The sequence below is a fragment of the Bacillus rossius genome, assembly GCF_032445375.1.
Source record: "Bacillus rossius redtenbacheri isolate Brsri chromosome 4 unlocalized genomic scaffold, Brsri_v3 Brsri_v3_scf4_2, whole genome shotgun sequence".
Taxonomy (NCBI): domain Eukaryota; kingdom Metazoa; phylum Arthropoda; class Insecta; order Phasmatodea; family Bacillidae; genus Bacillus; species Bacillus rossius.
In genome coordinates this window covers 38,023,233-38,038,855 of record NW_026962011.1, presented here as the reverse complement: position 1 = coordinate 38,038,855, position 15,623 = coordinate 38,023,233, and the positions used below count along the sequence as shown (strand labels likewise).

The following is a 15,623-nucleotide window of genomic DNA, read 5'->3' as shown; positions in this document are numbered from 1 at the left end:
ACTGCCAGGGATATTTTTTTGTACTTATTAGTGCTGACTTAAGATATATTTACAATTAACAGTATTTTACTTTGTTATAAATTTTAAAATTACTGGTGTCAACTGCACTTATTTTTTCTTCCAAAGTTTTTAGTTTCTGATTATTGGCAAAACTGTTATTGTTTGGGTTGTGCTTTTGTCAAATTACACGTGATGTGGTTTTTAGGTTATTGTACGATTAAAATTAACTTGTAGCCTTGTAGGCGTGTAAAACAGCATGGTGAGCTATGTCTGAGCTGTGTAGTACCTTTCGCGCCTGGTCCTCTCAACCTATATCTGCCAGCAGTGACACCCCTATCTGTACCCTTTCACCTCCCTTATTTTCCATCCCTTCCACATACATCCTGGCCTTGTCACCTTTGTCTCCTTCGATACTTATTTATTTATTTATTTATTTATTTATTTATTGTGGCCTTCTATACAACCCAAGCAGATGGGAAGAAGTTGTCAATTTACAGAACCACATTTCACATACATATATAATTAGAGAACCGCAATAAACTACTACATAAGTATTACATATGAAAACAAATACATATTCAAACAGGTAGAAGTTGTCAGTTTAAAAGCACAATATATATAACAAACAACATTAAAAAAAACAACAATAAAACATATATATATATATATATGTTACACATATGATACACAGTCTCTTCTGTTCTTTTTATTATTACTTTTGGAGTGCTCTTGTACTTTTGTTCTTGTCAGTTGGGACAATGTGCTATCTTGTTGTTAAACAAACAAAACATGTAGTAAAAATGGTGCATGTGTTACTTTTAAAAATGGTTATTAATTTTGCCCATTCATATGTGGACAACTAAAGTAATAGTTTCAGATGCTACAGGCTTTAATTAAATTTTTTAAGGTGCCCTTGGAGGTCAAAATTGCTGTAACGATGGTACGTGAAGTTTAACGTACAATAAACATGTGTAAAATTTAATAGTGTTAACATAATCTTACTTCAAAATGAACTATAGTTAGAATAAAACATGAACTGCTATTTCTTTATTACAAATCACTGATCCATGCATCTGTTAGCCTGCTATAAACTCAACCTGCAGTTGAAAATACACATGGCATCAGAGAGAGAGTACAGTTTTGCACTCGGTAATGCTCTTGCTCTTTCAGAAAAATTGAGACAGTGAGCAAGTGCTTATTTCACAAGATATCTATATTGCACTCTTTCAAGCTGTCTTGTAACTTCTTTTTCCATAATCTATGTTGTAGATTAAAAGGTACTTTGAAGTCACAGCAGACGATCAAAGTGAAAACAAAGCAGCATTGTCCGTGGTCAAAACCAGAAAGACCGATAAGGAAAAGCGTGCTGATGGGGAAAGGGTCCGGAAAAAGAAAAAGGCCAGGCCGGAAGCGGTCGGGCGGCGGTCGACGGAGCCGAAGGTGACCCAGGAGTTGGTGAACGCAGATGCAGGCCCGGAGTGGAAGCAGGTGCCAAGGTTCGACAAGGTGCTCCACGCAGCGGAGCTGGAGCGGTACAGTCGAGGCGCGGGGCCGGACCTCAAGGTTGTGAAGAGCAAGGTGCACACCAAGAAGCTGAGGAAGCGGGAGCGGGACATTGAGTTTTCTGCGAAACAGACTGTACGTGCGGAGCTCCTCCTGCCGGAGGAATCTGGGTGAGTGAAGGGTTAGGTGGCGCAGACTCATGCTCTGGTGTGTCGGTTATTATGTCGTATTAGTTTCCTTTTTAATCAAAAGAATATTAAGTACATTTGATAATATATTATTAGATGGGCTATCCACACTTACCTTTCTTTACCTCATTTATTTTACTGATGTGTAAGTTTGGTTTTGATTTTTTATTTTATTAAATTTTTAGTAAAGGAAATTTCAGTGCACTGAGAGTTTTTGGCTCTTGAAATTCTTGCACCTAATTAATAATTACCAAAAATCTTTAACGGTTATCCGGATGGTTTGTACATTTTTCGATATTGTTATTTGGTTAATACCACTAGTGTTTTCAAAGCCATTGGCTAATACAAATTGTACAGCTCAAACTAAGACCAGTCTTCAGTGCAGTATTGTATTGCATTTTATTAGAGGTGTTCTTGCGCGTGTTGTAGTTTCTTGGAAGCTGACGAAGGTGAAGTGACAACGCAGTTCACCCAGACAGAAATTGCAGCTTCTGTAGACATCACCAGTGCTGCCAAACGTTTTGACCTCAACCTCCGTGATTTTGGCCCCTACAGGTTAGACATTATTCTTAATGGTTGTGTTTTTGATGAGTCCGTGTATTTTTATGCTAAAAGATATGATCGATTGTGTCGTTAGTTCAAAATTGAATGTGAGTTTTTTTAATGATTCAATCTAATAGGCTCATGAACTAACATGAACATCAACCTCTGTGATTTTGGCCCCTACAGGTTAGACATTATTCTTAATGTTTGTGTTTTTGATGAGTCCATGTATTTTTATTCTAAAAGATATGATGATTGTGTCATTAGTTCAAAATTGAGTGTGAGTATTTTTAATGATTCAAGCCAATAGGCTCATGAACTAACATGAATTACATTTTCAGAGCATATTGGTCTCGTCTTTGTTTTAGACATGATCAAGTATTCTTACTAAATAATTTTTTCCTGATGCCATAGAATGTCAAAGTTTTTATTTTATTTTGGCAAGCGTACTTCTTTAAAATTATAATGGCTTGTAGGTACATCTTTTGTTAATTAATCAGCTCCATGACTACTTTTATTTTTGGCATTGAATATTATAACTTAACACATTAATTTACATATGTAAATTAGGTTTAATGTGAACTTTTTTCAAAATGACTGCAACAATTTTTTTCAAAACTTTAGTTTGTCAGTGTGATAGGAAATGAAGAATGAATGAACGAGGTAATACTGTCTTGTTGACATTAAGGTCATCAAAGATGATGAGGGTGAAGCAATGTTAATGGGGCAGCAATGAGTGGTGGAAACGGGAGCATCCCGTGCAACATCCGCGACTTTCCACTTGTGAGGTATCAGGGAATCAAACCCAGATCCCCTTTGTGGGGAAGAGTAATATTTCCACTCAACCACCGTTACCCCAGAGGAAGATGGCGTCTGGTGTTGTTGGTGACAGTTGTCAGGTGGCAGGCTTTGAATCATCGTTGAATTCAATAAAGGTGGTATTGATGGGTGCAGAAAGTTGGGAGTTGTTGTAATCACTTGGATTTATCTATCATCTTTTGTCCATCTTTCTACCATCTTTTGGGAGGCAGGCAGTTCTGCATTAAGGAAGGGAGCCTGTGATTAATGGCCAAAAATAACCTCGCGCTGACACAAATCTTTATTCAACTGCTAGTTAAAAAAAAATTTCTGCCTATATAGTATCTTGGAATGTTCCTGTAACTTGATTTTCGTAGTTTCTTGAACCTTTCTTTTCATATCTGTGTGACTTAAAACTAGGGGTGTACCGATAGGGGATCAGGGCCGATATAGCATTATTGGTAAACAAACTGTTTCTTGAGAATATAATAATCTTAACACGTGAAATACAATTTAATATTAATTTATCTAGATTTTGGTAACAAATGTAAAATGGAACACTATTTTGTGATTTTTTTCTATGTCAATAAGGTTATAACGTGGTTGGGTATAAGCAGTGTTTTTGAAAACAATTTTTAAAATTAAAAATTATGTTCGTTTGGATTTTTTTTTTAACAATTTTTCAGGTTTTTAATGTGTTTAATTGTGGTTTAATGATCAGTAATGATGATTTTTTTGCATTTGATAAAATAAGGTCATAGAAAGAAAAAAGTGTGAAATATAAGGCGAAAGTAAAAGAATAATTATACACCTACTAAGTGACCGAAAAAGGGTAATCAAACAAAACTTTTTTTTGTTTACTGTATATGGATAGGTGGCCTACAAATCAATTATGCCAGATGTGTGTATTGCAGTTTCAAAAGAGGGTGTGTCCGTCTGGACGAAGGAATGCCTGGATCGGTGCGTGTGTTGCCAGGATGAACTACACGCGCAACGGGCGGTTCCTGCTGCTGGGAGGCAAGCGGGGCCACGTCGCCGCCACCGACTGGGTCACCAAGAAGCTCCTGTGCGAGATCAACGTGATGGAGGAAATCTTCGATGTGCAGTGAGTCTGACCTCCCAAGCCCAGTCACTCATCAGTGTGTTCAGGGGCATAGCCAGGGGGGAAGGGGGGGGGGGGGTTAGGGGTTCAAACCCCCCCCCCCACCCTTAGCAACAAATCTTTAATTAATTTCTTATTCATCACTCAAACAAATTTCATATTAAAATTAATAAAAATTTTACCATTACAATATTTAAATTTAAGAACCGAAAACTGCTAAAATAGCACTATTTTACACCTTAAAATCCAAAATTTCCCGGGGGAGGGCCCCCGGACCCCCCACTTTAATACGGGGGGGGGGCATGCTTCATAACACCCCCCATACACAAATCCTGGCTACACCACTGAGTGTGTTGAATTTCCATTCGTAGGAAGGGTGACAGGTTGAGTAAAATGCTGGCTTTTTAAGAAAAAAAAAAACAGTATTCACTTGAATGTAATGCAATGGTTTTCATCAAAACTGATAAACCTAAAAGTTAAGAGTTGCCTTATGATCTCAAACTTGCTGGAAGATGTGAATTTACAGAGATGGAAACAGCTTATAGTTGAAAAACCACATGCTCTGCCTCGTAACTGTGTCACTTTAGCCACTTTAGACCACTAGTGATTACTGCATCCTGAACCTCCGCTCAGTTGAAAAACTACATGATCTGCCTGTGAACTGCGTCACTTAAGCCATTTTAGATTTTAATGTCGGAGTGTGACTTGAGTTTTTAATTTTTTTATTTATTTGTATTCCATTGAGCCTTCTTTTGGTAGAAACCATAAGGCTATGGAACAGGTCATTTACATATTTACAGTTATACATCATATACATACATTTTTACATGAACACAGTTTTAAATACACATACATATTTACAGTTTTACATACATATAACTTTGAAGTAAAACAAATAGTGATTAAATTTTTTCAGATAATCTGAATTACAAATATTGCATTGTTTCTTTTATACATCCCCATGGACATGATATGTCAAGCGATTTCTTATATTTATTAAGTAAGAAAAAAAATTAAGCAGGATTAGGGTGTTGAGTGAAGTGTCCTGTGGAGGGTGGTTGTCGGGTGACGCGCAGGTGGCTGCACCAGGAGACCATGTTCGCGGTGGCCCAGAAGAAGTGGGTATACATGTACGACAACCAGGGCACGGAGCTGCACTGCTTGAAGAAGATGGACCAGGTGCTGAGGATGGAGTTCCTGCCGTACCACTTCCTGCTGGCCACCGCGGTGCGTCTCCCTCGCGTGGCGGGCGCTGGCAGCTGGCTGTCGTCTCTGGTGGCTGCGAGCGGCGTGGTGTGGGAGGTCTTTGATCCGGCCCGTTCGGGACCACGGCGATTTGCCCGGATTATCCTACATCAGTGTAGTTTTAACAGACATGCCAAAGCAAAATTCATACACCTGGACAGTGGTATTCAAAACAAAATTTTAATAAGCCGCTCTATAGAAAAAAAAAACACAGATCGTCGCTTAAGAAACAACACCGCTTAGTGACATTTTTTTTGAACATTCGTTATTTGTAGAGACCTGCAAAATTCGCGGTTTCGATGGTCTTCAGTATAGACTGCACATACCCCTGTACACTCAGGCAAATAACGCAAGTTCATTGGCTGCCGACCTGTAAGTCGTCTCAGCTGGTTTGTCTGTGATTCGATCCTTCTTTGGTTGAGGGTTTATAACTGGTTGAGATTCGTCCAGATGAACAGTAAGCCAATATCAAAATTATCTAAGAGGTATATGTGTTTGAATTCTAGCCTATCACCAAATTAATCCGCGAATTTTGCAGGTCTCTAGTTATTTGTTTCTTCATGGAAACATTAGCATATAGCATCTTCTCACAAAGTGAATTCGCCGAAAATCCAACGGAATGCACTGCTATGGCCTTTTCTTTTTTTAACACCGGCTATTATTCAGTTTCAACATGACGTATAAAGTTATTAAGATATCCTAAATAATTGGCTTTTTGTCACGACATGAGCAGTGTTTTATTAAATGACGAGATGAGTGTTGGTCTTGTTCAAACAATCATTAGGGTAATGTATCCATGAAATGTGAAATGTAGCCTATTAGAAAACGGGAAACACTACCCAAATGAAAACCGAGAGTAACGATAAACTCTGAGTGAACTAAAAATTTCGGCAGCACAGTTATGTGACTTGAGATATAGCCAATATACACTCTAGAAAATCTGAATGGGAGGTGCTTGATTGGTGCTGAGCTACAGTATGTGTCAAACCATAGGATGCCGGATTAAAGACCTTTCTCTGTAGTTTCTCTAGCTGTGGATTGTAATGTGCCCTTGAGGCCTGAGATCTTTTGGCAGTGTAGCATCAACAAACAATCTAGGGATTGTGAAGAGGGTATTGCTAGTGCCTGTGGCTTTGAAGGACACATTCAGGAGTGTTTCGTGGATCGTTGCAGAGACATTTTGACGTTACAGCTTAGTTGCAGGTTTCGATGGCAGGTGGTAATGGGTAAAAACTTCTTTCTCAGGAACAGGTACATGCACTATAATCTCACTGGCGCTGTTTGTTGCCTTGAAGGCGGAATGGGTTGATAATCAGCTGAATCTTTGGTGTCGCAGTATTTAGTCCATACACATTAAATGTAGCTGCTGCAATTTGTATTATGGTAGTTAATCTTTCTATGGGAAAATTGGGTATGTATAGTTTTACCACATCATATTAACAAACAAGTATGTTTATTGCGCAAAATACAAAAGGTATTTTTGAAACGTTTCTGCGGAGTGCTTTAGACCCTTGGATAATAGGTAGCTGCGAAAATTGCCTGATTAAACTTGAATCGACCATGTATTATATAAAGCATCTCAGTGTTTTGAGAACCTATTGACTCAAAACCACAGTTAACATGGATTGTATGAGATAGAGCTATCCTTGGGGTATATCTATTGTTAAGGCCATTGTGATCTGTGTGTTAGCATAGGAATAAGTTACATTTGCTTACAGTTACGCATGGAATAATAATAAAATATGTAATTCATGTTATAAAAAGGTAAATTTTTGTAGTAATTAGCCATTATTTGTTAAGAATAAAATTTTTAATAATAATTAAATACAATTTTTTCTGGTCTTCATTAACTGCCTGTTATAGATTGAGTTTTGAAAGGAGAAACTGTGAGTAGCATTGCTTCTGTTTTCCCTCAGAGTGAACTGGGCTACTTGACCTGGCTGGACATCTCCATAGGCAAGATTGTGTCCCAGTTCAACTCGAGAATGGGGAGACTCAACATCATGGCACAGAATCCTTACAACGCACTTATCTGTCTTGGACACGCCAAAGGTAGGGTATGCCTTTTAAGAGTGCATCAATGCAATAATGTAATAGTCTGCATTTATACAAAAACATTTTAAAAATAAATACTAATTAATTTGTTTTAATAAAGTGTTGTGAGCCATGTTGGTTCTTGTCACTGTTGCTGTTGTTTGTGAGGATTTGCCCGTGAATCTGCGATGTTGGCGTGCTGTCGCAGGCACCGTGACCATGTGGAGCCCCAACGTGAAGGAGCCACTTGCGAAGCTGCTGTGCCACCCTCGCCCCATCCAGGCCATCGCGATAGACAGCGAGGGGCGGTGAGTGGCAGCTGTGTGTCTTTGCTCTCCCCGTGTCCACTCTAAGAGCGTTTGTGTAAATGAGAGGTGTGATAAGTTCGGTTCTGAGAGATGTTACTGAATCCATCAGTATTCAAAACAAAACTTCTTGTGCAGTTCTGGGTTTTCAAACTACGTACATGGACTTAGTGCCTTTTGATTTGCACGTACCAGCCCTTTGCTCTTTCTAAGCAAGTGTGATTTTAACGAAGCCTCAACTTACGATGCTGGAATTACCTTGTATGAATGGAAAATTATATTTATCCGTGGCAGACCTTCAGAAATGAACTGAGGCTCAGGTGAACGAACGCCATGCGTACTTCTTTCATTGCCCATGCGCCATGCCTTGACGGGGAGCCCGTGCCAGTCCGAATGTGCGACCGCAATGTGACTATGATATGGCGTGTTTTATCAGCTACCTGATACGCAAACCCTTTAGCTGCTAGTGGCAACCTGCAGCACAGCTGAACCAGTCACAGCCAGCCTGGGAGAGCCATCTAGGCAAGGGGATGGCAACAGCCTTGTAATGAAGTACATTTTACTAAAGATTCCAATCTACTGAATGCCAAAGAAAAAGGCATTTTTTGAGGACAATAGTCATTTTGAAGGTTATTTTTTTCCATAATTGTAACTAGGGACAAGATTATATGGTTTTATTTTTAGGCTAATTTCATTTTTGAAACCATGAGATTTAGGTGTTATTGTTTTTATTTTTTATGAATTCAGTTTATTGATAACTATAGCATATTATTAAAATAAATATGACCCTTAAATCATTTTGACTAATATATACTGCAATTTTACAGTATAATGATTTTTAATAAAATTGTTCAACAATTTATAACAATAAAATTAATTGGCAAGTATTTGGTGTTTGATAAATGTACAGTCATGATGTCAAACTGTGTTACTAATAATAACAATCGCAAGATAAAAAAAAGTAAACATTTTTCCTGACTTTTTAGGACATACATTTTGGTACAAATTTCCTGCTAAATAAATTACATTTATAGAACCTATTGTATTAAAAGATTAGGTTTTTGTGATTTGAGTTGATTTTTCCTATAAATGCTCATTAATTTGATGTGTTTTAGTTGCATTTCGGTGTTATGCGGTGTGTTGGCATTATTTCCTGTGTTATTATTTCAGTTTTATCGCAATTCACCATATAGTCTTGTCCCTACTTATAACCTGTTCCTGCGAGTAACATTTTATTCTGTACCCTTGAAAAATATTGTAGCAGGTTTCGAATGCTTTTCCAGAACTTGGCAAACCTACTTTCAGAAGGTGAATAAGCTGAAATACATGTTGCCAGTTATTTGATTACGTAACGAAGGGGAACGTCACGTGGTTTGGTTTCCAATCCTAGGTACATGGCAACAGCGGCAATGGACCGGGGCTTGAGGATCTGGGACATTCGCAAGTTCGACAGCGCTTTCGTGGACTACAAGCTGCGATCCTCCCCTTCCTGCATGTCGTTCAGCCAGCGGCGGATGCTGTCGCTGGGAATGGGAAACATAGTTGAGGTTGAGTACTTGCTGCAGAAAGTTTGACTCATGCAATTGATTTATATTTTTCCTACGGTTTAAATTGTAACAAATGAGAGTACTGATGATATCTGGGTGGGAGAAAAAATAATGACCAGTGAAAAACCCATGTTCCGACATAAAGAAAAAAAAAATTGAGATGTTACTCCTGTCTTTGTTTTTACTTCTTAGGCTTAACGTCTATTGAGCAGTGAGGTCATTAGAAACAGTTACAAAAAACTAAACAGAACAGACATATCAGGTTGAAATAGACATAACCTGTTGTAAGCACAAAGCAAGGAAGGAAAAAAAGTAGCAAATCAATGTTATAGTTAACACTCTTATTTTTATTTAATTTTTCAATATGGAACAACCAAAACACTATGTTAAAATGTTTATCTTTTGTTTCAAATATTGAAAACTATGTAACCGTAAAGTTTGAGCGCTAAACATCATAACCTTAATTTCTATTGCAAAAAAAATACTCACGAGCAAAGCATACACAAGATTTTGCTTTGCAGCCATGCCTATGTCATAGCTACCAAAATAATTTAACATTGGCAAAAATTATTCCATTATAATCAATATACCACTCCATTAATACACTGTTACATAAATTCTGAACCAAGAATGATCGTAAGAATTACCTATTATTTTATTTATGTTATTATGTTACAGAAATCTATATATTTTCCTCATATTGAAAACATAATTTTTGTGTTGGCATTTCTCAGCCGCACAGTTTTTTAGTGACCATATTCCGCCCTGGTTGTAAGGTACCGTCCCAGCGTTTGCCTGGAGTGATGTTGAGTATTTCATAGTAAACCACAATCAGGATGGCAGGACAAGGATTTAATTTGTGCCCTCTGGAATGTGAGCCTAGATTCTCACCGCTGCTCCACCGTACTCTGTTACTCCAGTTTAGGTGGGGCAACCAAATGTCCTTCAGGGACACCCTTTTTATGGCCAGCCGGAAAAAAAACCCTGAGGTAAAATAAAAAAGAGATATGCAGCAAAGTAAAATTAAAAAAGAGGAGAAAGTTGAGCACAGTGAGAAAACTGACACTGCATAAGTGTCTGCAACAATCTGCGTGGAAATCGTTGCATCCAGTGGTCAACCAGAGTATGTAAAGGAGCCAAAGTCGAAGAGAGTATCCAGTCATTCAACTGTGGGATGATGATACGACATTGATTAATATTTATTAATACACGAATAGTCTTTGTAACCATTCCTTAACTTAAATCCGATATTTACTCCGCCGCGGTTCTTTGCCTTTTTAAAAGATTAAATAAACAAAAAAAATCTTGACTTGGCATACAAGATAAATTTTAAAAAGTAACAGAAATCTGATTGAAGTTGCTATGTCCAGGTGTATAGGGACTGCTGCGCGAAAACAACGGAGAGAGCGTACCTAAGACATCAGCTGCCCAATTCAGTGGGCAACATGCAGTTCTGCCCCTACGAGGATGTTCTGGGTGTGGCGACGGCTGTGGGGTTCTCCAGCCTCCTCGTCCCAGGTCAGAGCTCCGTCAACCTTCTGCTCGCACCACCGTGTACCAGTTCCTTGCACTGCCGTGTACCAGTTTCCCATGTCTCTCTCTGTTTCAATCCTCTTCAACCACTTCAGCTTTAACTTTTCTTTACTTCTCTGCAGTGGTTTCTCCTTTCAGTTTCACAGCAGACTTCGCACTTCATGGGCTCCTCTGCGGCTATGTGTGCTGACGCTTCAGGCTTATGTGGCAAGGAAGGGCTCCGAGGGGTTGGTGCAAACCAACCTCAGTCATGACTTAAAAAATTATTTTTTGATTAATTAGTGAAAATTGGCATCTTTTTGTTGTGGAGGCAACATTTTACTATATCTTTTTTTTTTTTTCATTCAATTTAATTTACAGTTTATTGTTTGCGTAGCAGAGTTTAAAAGAATTTGGGAGATCATTAATTTTTTTTGGAGGGGCAAATTACTGGTATTAATTTTCTAGCAACATTCTTCTTTTTTTTTTTTTTAACTGTAGCAATAATTTTTAACAATACATATCTCTGTCTTGCAATTTATGGAGTGGAAATTGCAATTCAAGTCACTTGAAAAGTATTTAAATTAGAAAATTTATTCCATAATTATTTACTAAACCTTTTCTGGTGCGATTTGCATCAGTGAAACACAAAGTTGTAGTTGGAAGAAAGGATTGTGTTTTGTGACGTAGCTCAAAAGCAGTGGTTCTGAAAGAAAAGAATGCAGTGGTCATCTGGGTAGGGGAAGAAGGAGGGGTGGGGTGTCTTCCACAGCAGCCACAGTGAAGAGAAGCAGAATGAACCCTGGACTATCTCCATCTGCACCTGTCCCTCAGCCTACTGTTCCATGTGTTAGTCTCTCATCTGTCTTGTCTGTCCAGAGGTTCAGGAAGTCCCGGACTAAAGTGGCATAAGTGACGCAGTTTACAGGAAGAGCACGTAATTTTACAACTGAGCTATTCCCAGTGGCAAGATACAAGTTTGCGATTGTAGTGCGACCCCCAAAACTAGTTTCAACTTTTTTTTTGGTACATATCATTGCCTTATATTCAAGTAAATATGTACTATGTAAAAAGATAGTGTGCATTGTAACCTTAAATAATGGTCGATGTTCGTGTGTTCAGGTAGTGCTGAGCCTAACTTTGATGCTCTTGAGAGCAATCCTTTCCAGAGCAAGTCCCAGAGGAAGGAAGCGGAGGTGAAAGCTCTTCTGGAGAAGGTGAGCTATCGAATGCAAAGTACAAACTTTGGGTAGAGTTGTGAAAGCAGTGTGGATGCATAGAGCATTTTCAGCTGAATGCAACTCTGTAAATGTTTGCTGTTTACCTTGTGACATAGAGAATCAGCTAAACGTCCGGGTTTCTAGTAATTACCTACTAATAGAAATTTATGAAATGTTTGAATTAATATTCTCACATTTTTATAGTCTTTTAATGCATTATTACATTCTAAGGAGAGGTTTTACTATTAGACTTTATTGGTGACAGTAATGTGGATTAGTGTACTACTGCAATTGTTTCGTTCCTGAATTACAGATTCAGTACGACATGATCACTCTAGACCCAGCGGCGATCACGGAGATTGATGTACCTACTTTGCAAGACAAAGTTGAGGCGAAACGGAAGTTATTGGTGAGTGCTTGCGTGGTCGTTGAAAGAAGACAGAACGTGTTTTCTGACGTGTCTGATTCTGGACTAATGGTTAAGAGCTGTGTTAGCTGGCAAATTGAAGGCAGTTATTGGTTTTTGCTATATTTTGAAGAATTTTGTATTAAATTTTCATTATTCGTTATTTTATAAACCCCACATAACATCAATGTGTGCAATATATGCACAGTCTTGTATCAAACCGCAAGTTAACACAGAATGCAATCTAAAATAAACTATTTCAAATAAAAAACTAAATTATCCTTCGATACATTACCAGCTAAACCGCACAACTTCTATAATCCTTTACTTAAATGGATTTACCATGGCTAGGAATGATTACACCGTAAAAATTTTTTCTTCTGTGTTATTTTTTTGTTATATTTGCAGCATGTCAAACCACCTAAAATTGACTTCCAGCCACGAAAGAAAGGTAAATGGAAGAAAGGCACGGCGAAAGTGGCTCAGACCAAACGAATTTTGAAGGATCGCAGCAAAAGAGTGAGTATTCTTTTTAATGCTGACTGTTTATTTTGCATTTGTCAATAGTGGTGTAGCAAACTAGCAGGTAGTGTCCCCAGATGTAGGAAGTGGCGGGTACCAAAAAATTATAACCTCAAAAAATGGTAGGACCATCTTGTTGAACAGAATTGTAGTTAGGTTTTAGGAAAGAGGAAACGTTTTTACTGTTTTTCCTTAAAATGAATACTTTTCATATATTTATCATGCTTGGCATTCTGTGTTAAATTTGGTGGCCGAATTTCGTATCATAAGTTTATTTGCTACATGAGAACACATTAATTTGCTCATTACTGAGGTTAGATGTTTACACATCACTGGTGATCACTGAAAAACTCGCTCACAATTTTTTGTTCATACTTTCTTCGTCATAGCTAAGTTCTTATTTATGCCAAGCATAATGTTGTATTTGTTAGAAAGCAAGTTCTGCCAAATATTATTTAAACTTGTAAAATCCTATACCGGTTCACAGTGTGTGTCTTCAGGTAGGACATTGTCTTAAATTAGAAGCCTAGCAGCCAGTGTTTTATTTTTTAAGTAATTTTCTTTTCAAAGATTAAAAATAAAAATTTAAATTATACCATTCAGTAAAATATTTCAAAAAAGTAAAATTACACTAAATGTTTTGTAATAATGCAAAAAAAAAAAAATCATCGAGCTGTTTAAGCAGGAATACTTGTTTCTTAACATGGTTTCAGTAGCGGATCCAGAGGGGGGGCTAAGGGGCTCAAGCCCCCTCCAAAAGCATCTGGATCCACTATTGCTTTAGTTTTTGCCTTGATAAAGCCTAGCCTCAGCTGAGTCAAGCCCCTCCCAAACCAAAATCCTGGATCCGCCACTGCATGGTTTCACTATGTAATGCTGATGGTGACAGTTGCAATAATTATTTCCTACAGGAGTTTGTGAAGAAAATGAAAAGCATGCACGTTTTGGAAGATGCGGGTGAGTCTGAACGGGCAGCCGGCCACAAGAAGAATGCAAGTGTTCTCGACAGATTCAGGCCTAGAACAGTCACAAAGAAGTGATGCGCGTCAGTGGCCAGCATGGAGTAAAATCAATTGTCGGTTCTGCAATCACGCAATCACGTCTTGTGTCTGTAAAAATTTGATTATGCTTTTTTTTTTTTAAATAAATTTGTAATTATGAGAGTGGATGTTGTTTTCAACAGAGATTTTTTAGTGTTAACCTAACCTGTGCTGGTGTATAGGTTAAAAAAAATGTAGCAGCTAGCAACTGCCAATTAGTAACTTACCTATCTCTAGAGACAAGATTTTACGGTTTTTCATTTAGAAGAAATTTGTTTCTAAAGCAGGATATTTTGGTGTTAAAGTTTGTATTTTCATGCAGTGTGTTCATTCATAAAAATAGTTTATTATTATCCAACAAATATGATACTAAAATATTTCTTAGTTTATTTCACCAAAATAGCCTTATTTTGACACATGCCTAGTACAGAACTGATGTCTAACATAATGTTTTAAATCAAATTACTCCATTGCACAAATAACTTGAAGAACATAGAATAGAAAAACTAGAAAAAAATAAACTTGCAAATTTGTGTGTGTTTGAAAAATGTGCCAGCGTTGTTAACGTAAAAACGTGTTACTAGTCAGAGATGCAAGATCAAAGAACATAATATAATTTTTTTCCCAATCCATGTAGTTCATACATTTTGGTACAAAATTCATGCTAAATAAATTTTATTCAATACATTTAATGTGATAATGGATAAAATTCTTGTAATTCATGTTTAGTATTGTAAAATTTCTATTTGATTTTGTGTTTTAGTTTCATTTTGTTGCTAAATTGTACATTAACTTGCACTTCAGCGTTAAATGTTGCATTGAAATGCTTTGCAGTATTATTTTGGTTTCATTCGCAATTCACAGTATATAATCTTGTCCCGACTTATCTCACATTACCAAAGTGAACTTTTTAAACAGTTCACATATAGATTGAGGAAGGCTGGAAAAAAGAATCAGTCAGTTGGTTCAGGACTCCATCCTTATCTGGGAAGATTTGACATGAATACACACAGATGGGTAGCTGCTTCTGTCTCGCTCCAACTCACTTAAAGGCAGTGGCCTGCTGACAGCTCCCTCTTCAGGTACAGGTCTTCCTGGGCTCATCTCTATCTCTTCTGCATGTTAGCAGCACAGCATCTCTCCGGCTCCTCAGGTACCGGTGGCCTTCTGTGCACACATTTGTACACTTTCCGTTTCTTACTGTTTCACCAACGAATGATATCATGTACTTACTCACATTGGTGTGATAACAAAGTGCAGCAATAAAGACAACGTGATTGCGTGTCAAACTACAAAGTATGAATTGCAAAATTGATTACAGTGTGTTAAACTAAAGAACAATGTTATCGGGTGTGCTTTGGCTGAAACTTGGATGCATAGGGCATTGAGGTCTTATAGTGCTCCTTGGAAATTAAAAAAAATATATAACTTATATTAAATAATCCACAAGCCAAACCATGGGCTAATACCCAAAGTGGGATTGTATCTTGTGTCAAGAATGGCATTCTGACACCACAGCTTAGTGGCCTCAACCAAGTTGAAACGTTTATATTAGTTATTATGGGCAGGCATAAAAGTAACTGGTAAAACCTATACCTATTCACACTAACAAATTTTTGAGCACAAACAACTTATTTGCAAGTATAGCATCCAAAAAT

General features: G+C 37.7%; 1 protein-coding gene across 1 annotated transcript; it reads left to right on the top strand.

Moving 5' to 3' along the window:
* The first annotated feature begins 136 nt into the window (after positions 1-136).
* Positions 137-14,093, top strand: LOC134542490 (WD repeat-containing protein 46). Its single transcript, XM_063386823.1, has 13 exons — positions 137-259; positions 1,270-1,673; positions 2,121-2,246; positions 4,009-4,137; positions 5,211-5,361; positions 7,296-7,431; positions 7,622-7,721; positions 9,109-9,265; positions 10,636-10,783; positions 11,900-11,994; positions 12,311-12,406; positions 12,812-12,922; positions 13,837-14,093. The coding sequence occupies exons 1-13, from the start codon at positions 257-259 to the stop codon at positions 13,963-13,965; spliced, it is 1,785 nt and encodes a 594-aa protein (XP_063242893.1). The 5' UTR covers positions 137-256; the 3' UTR covers positions 13,966-14,093.
* The last annotated feature ends 1,530 nt before the right edge of the window (positions 14,094-15,623 follow it).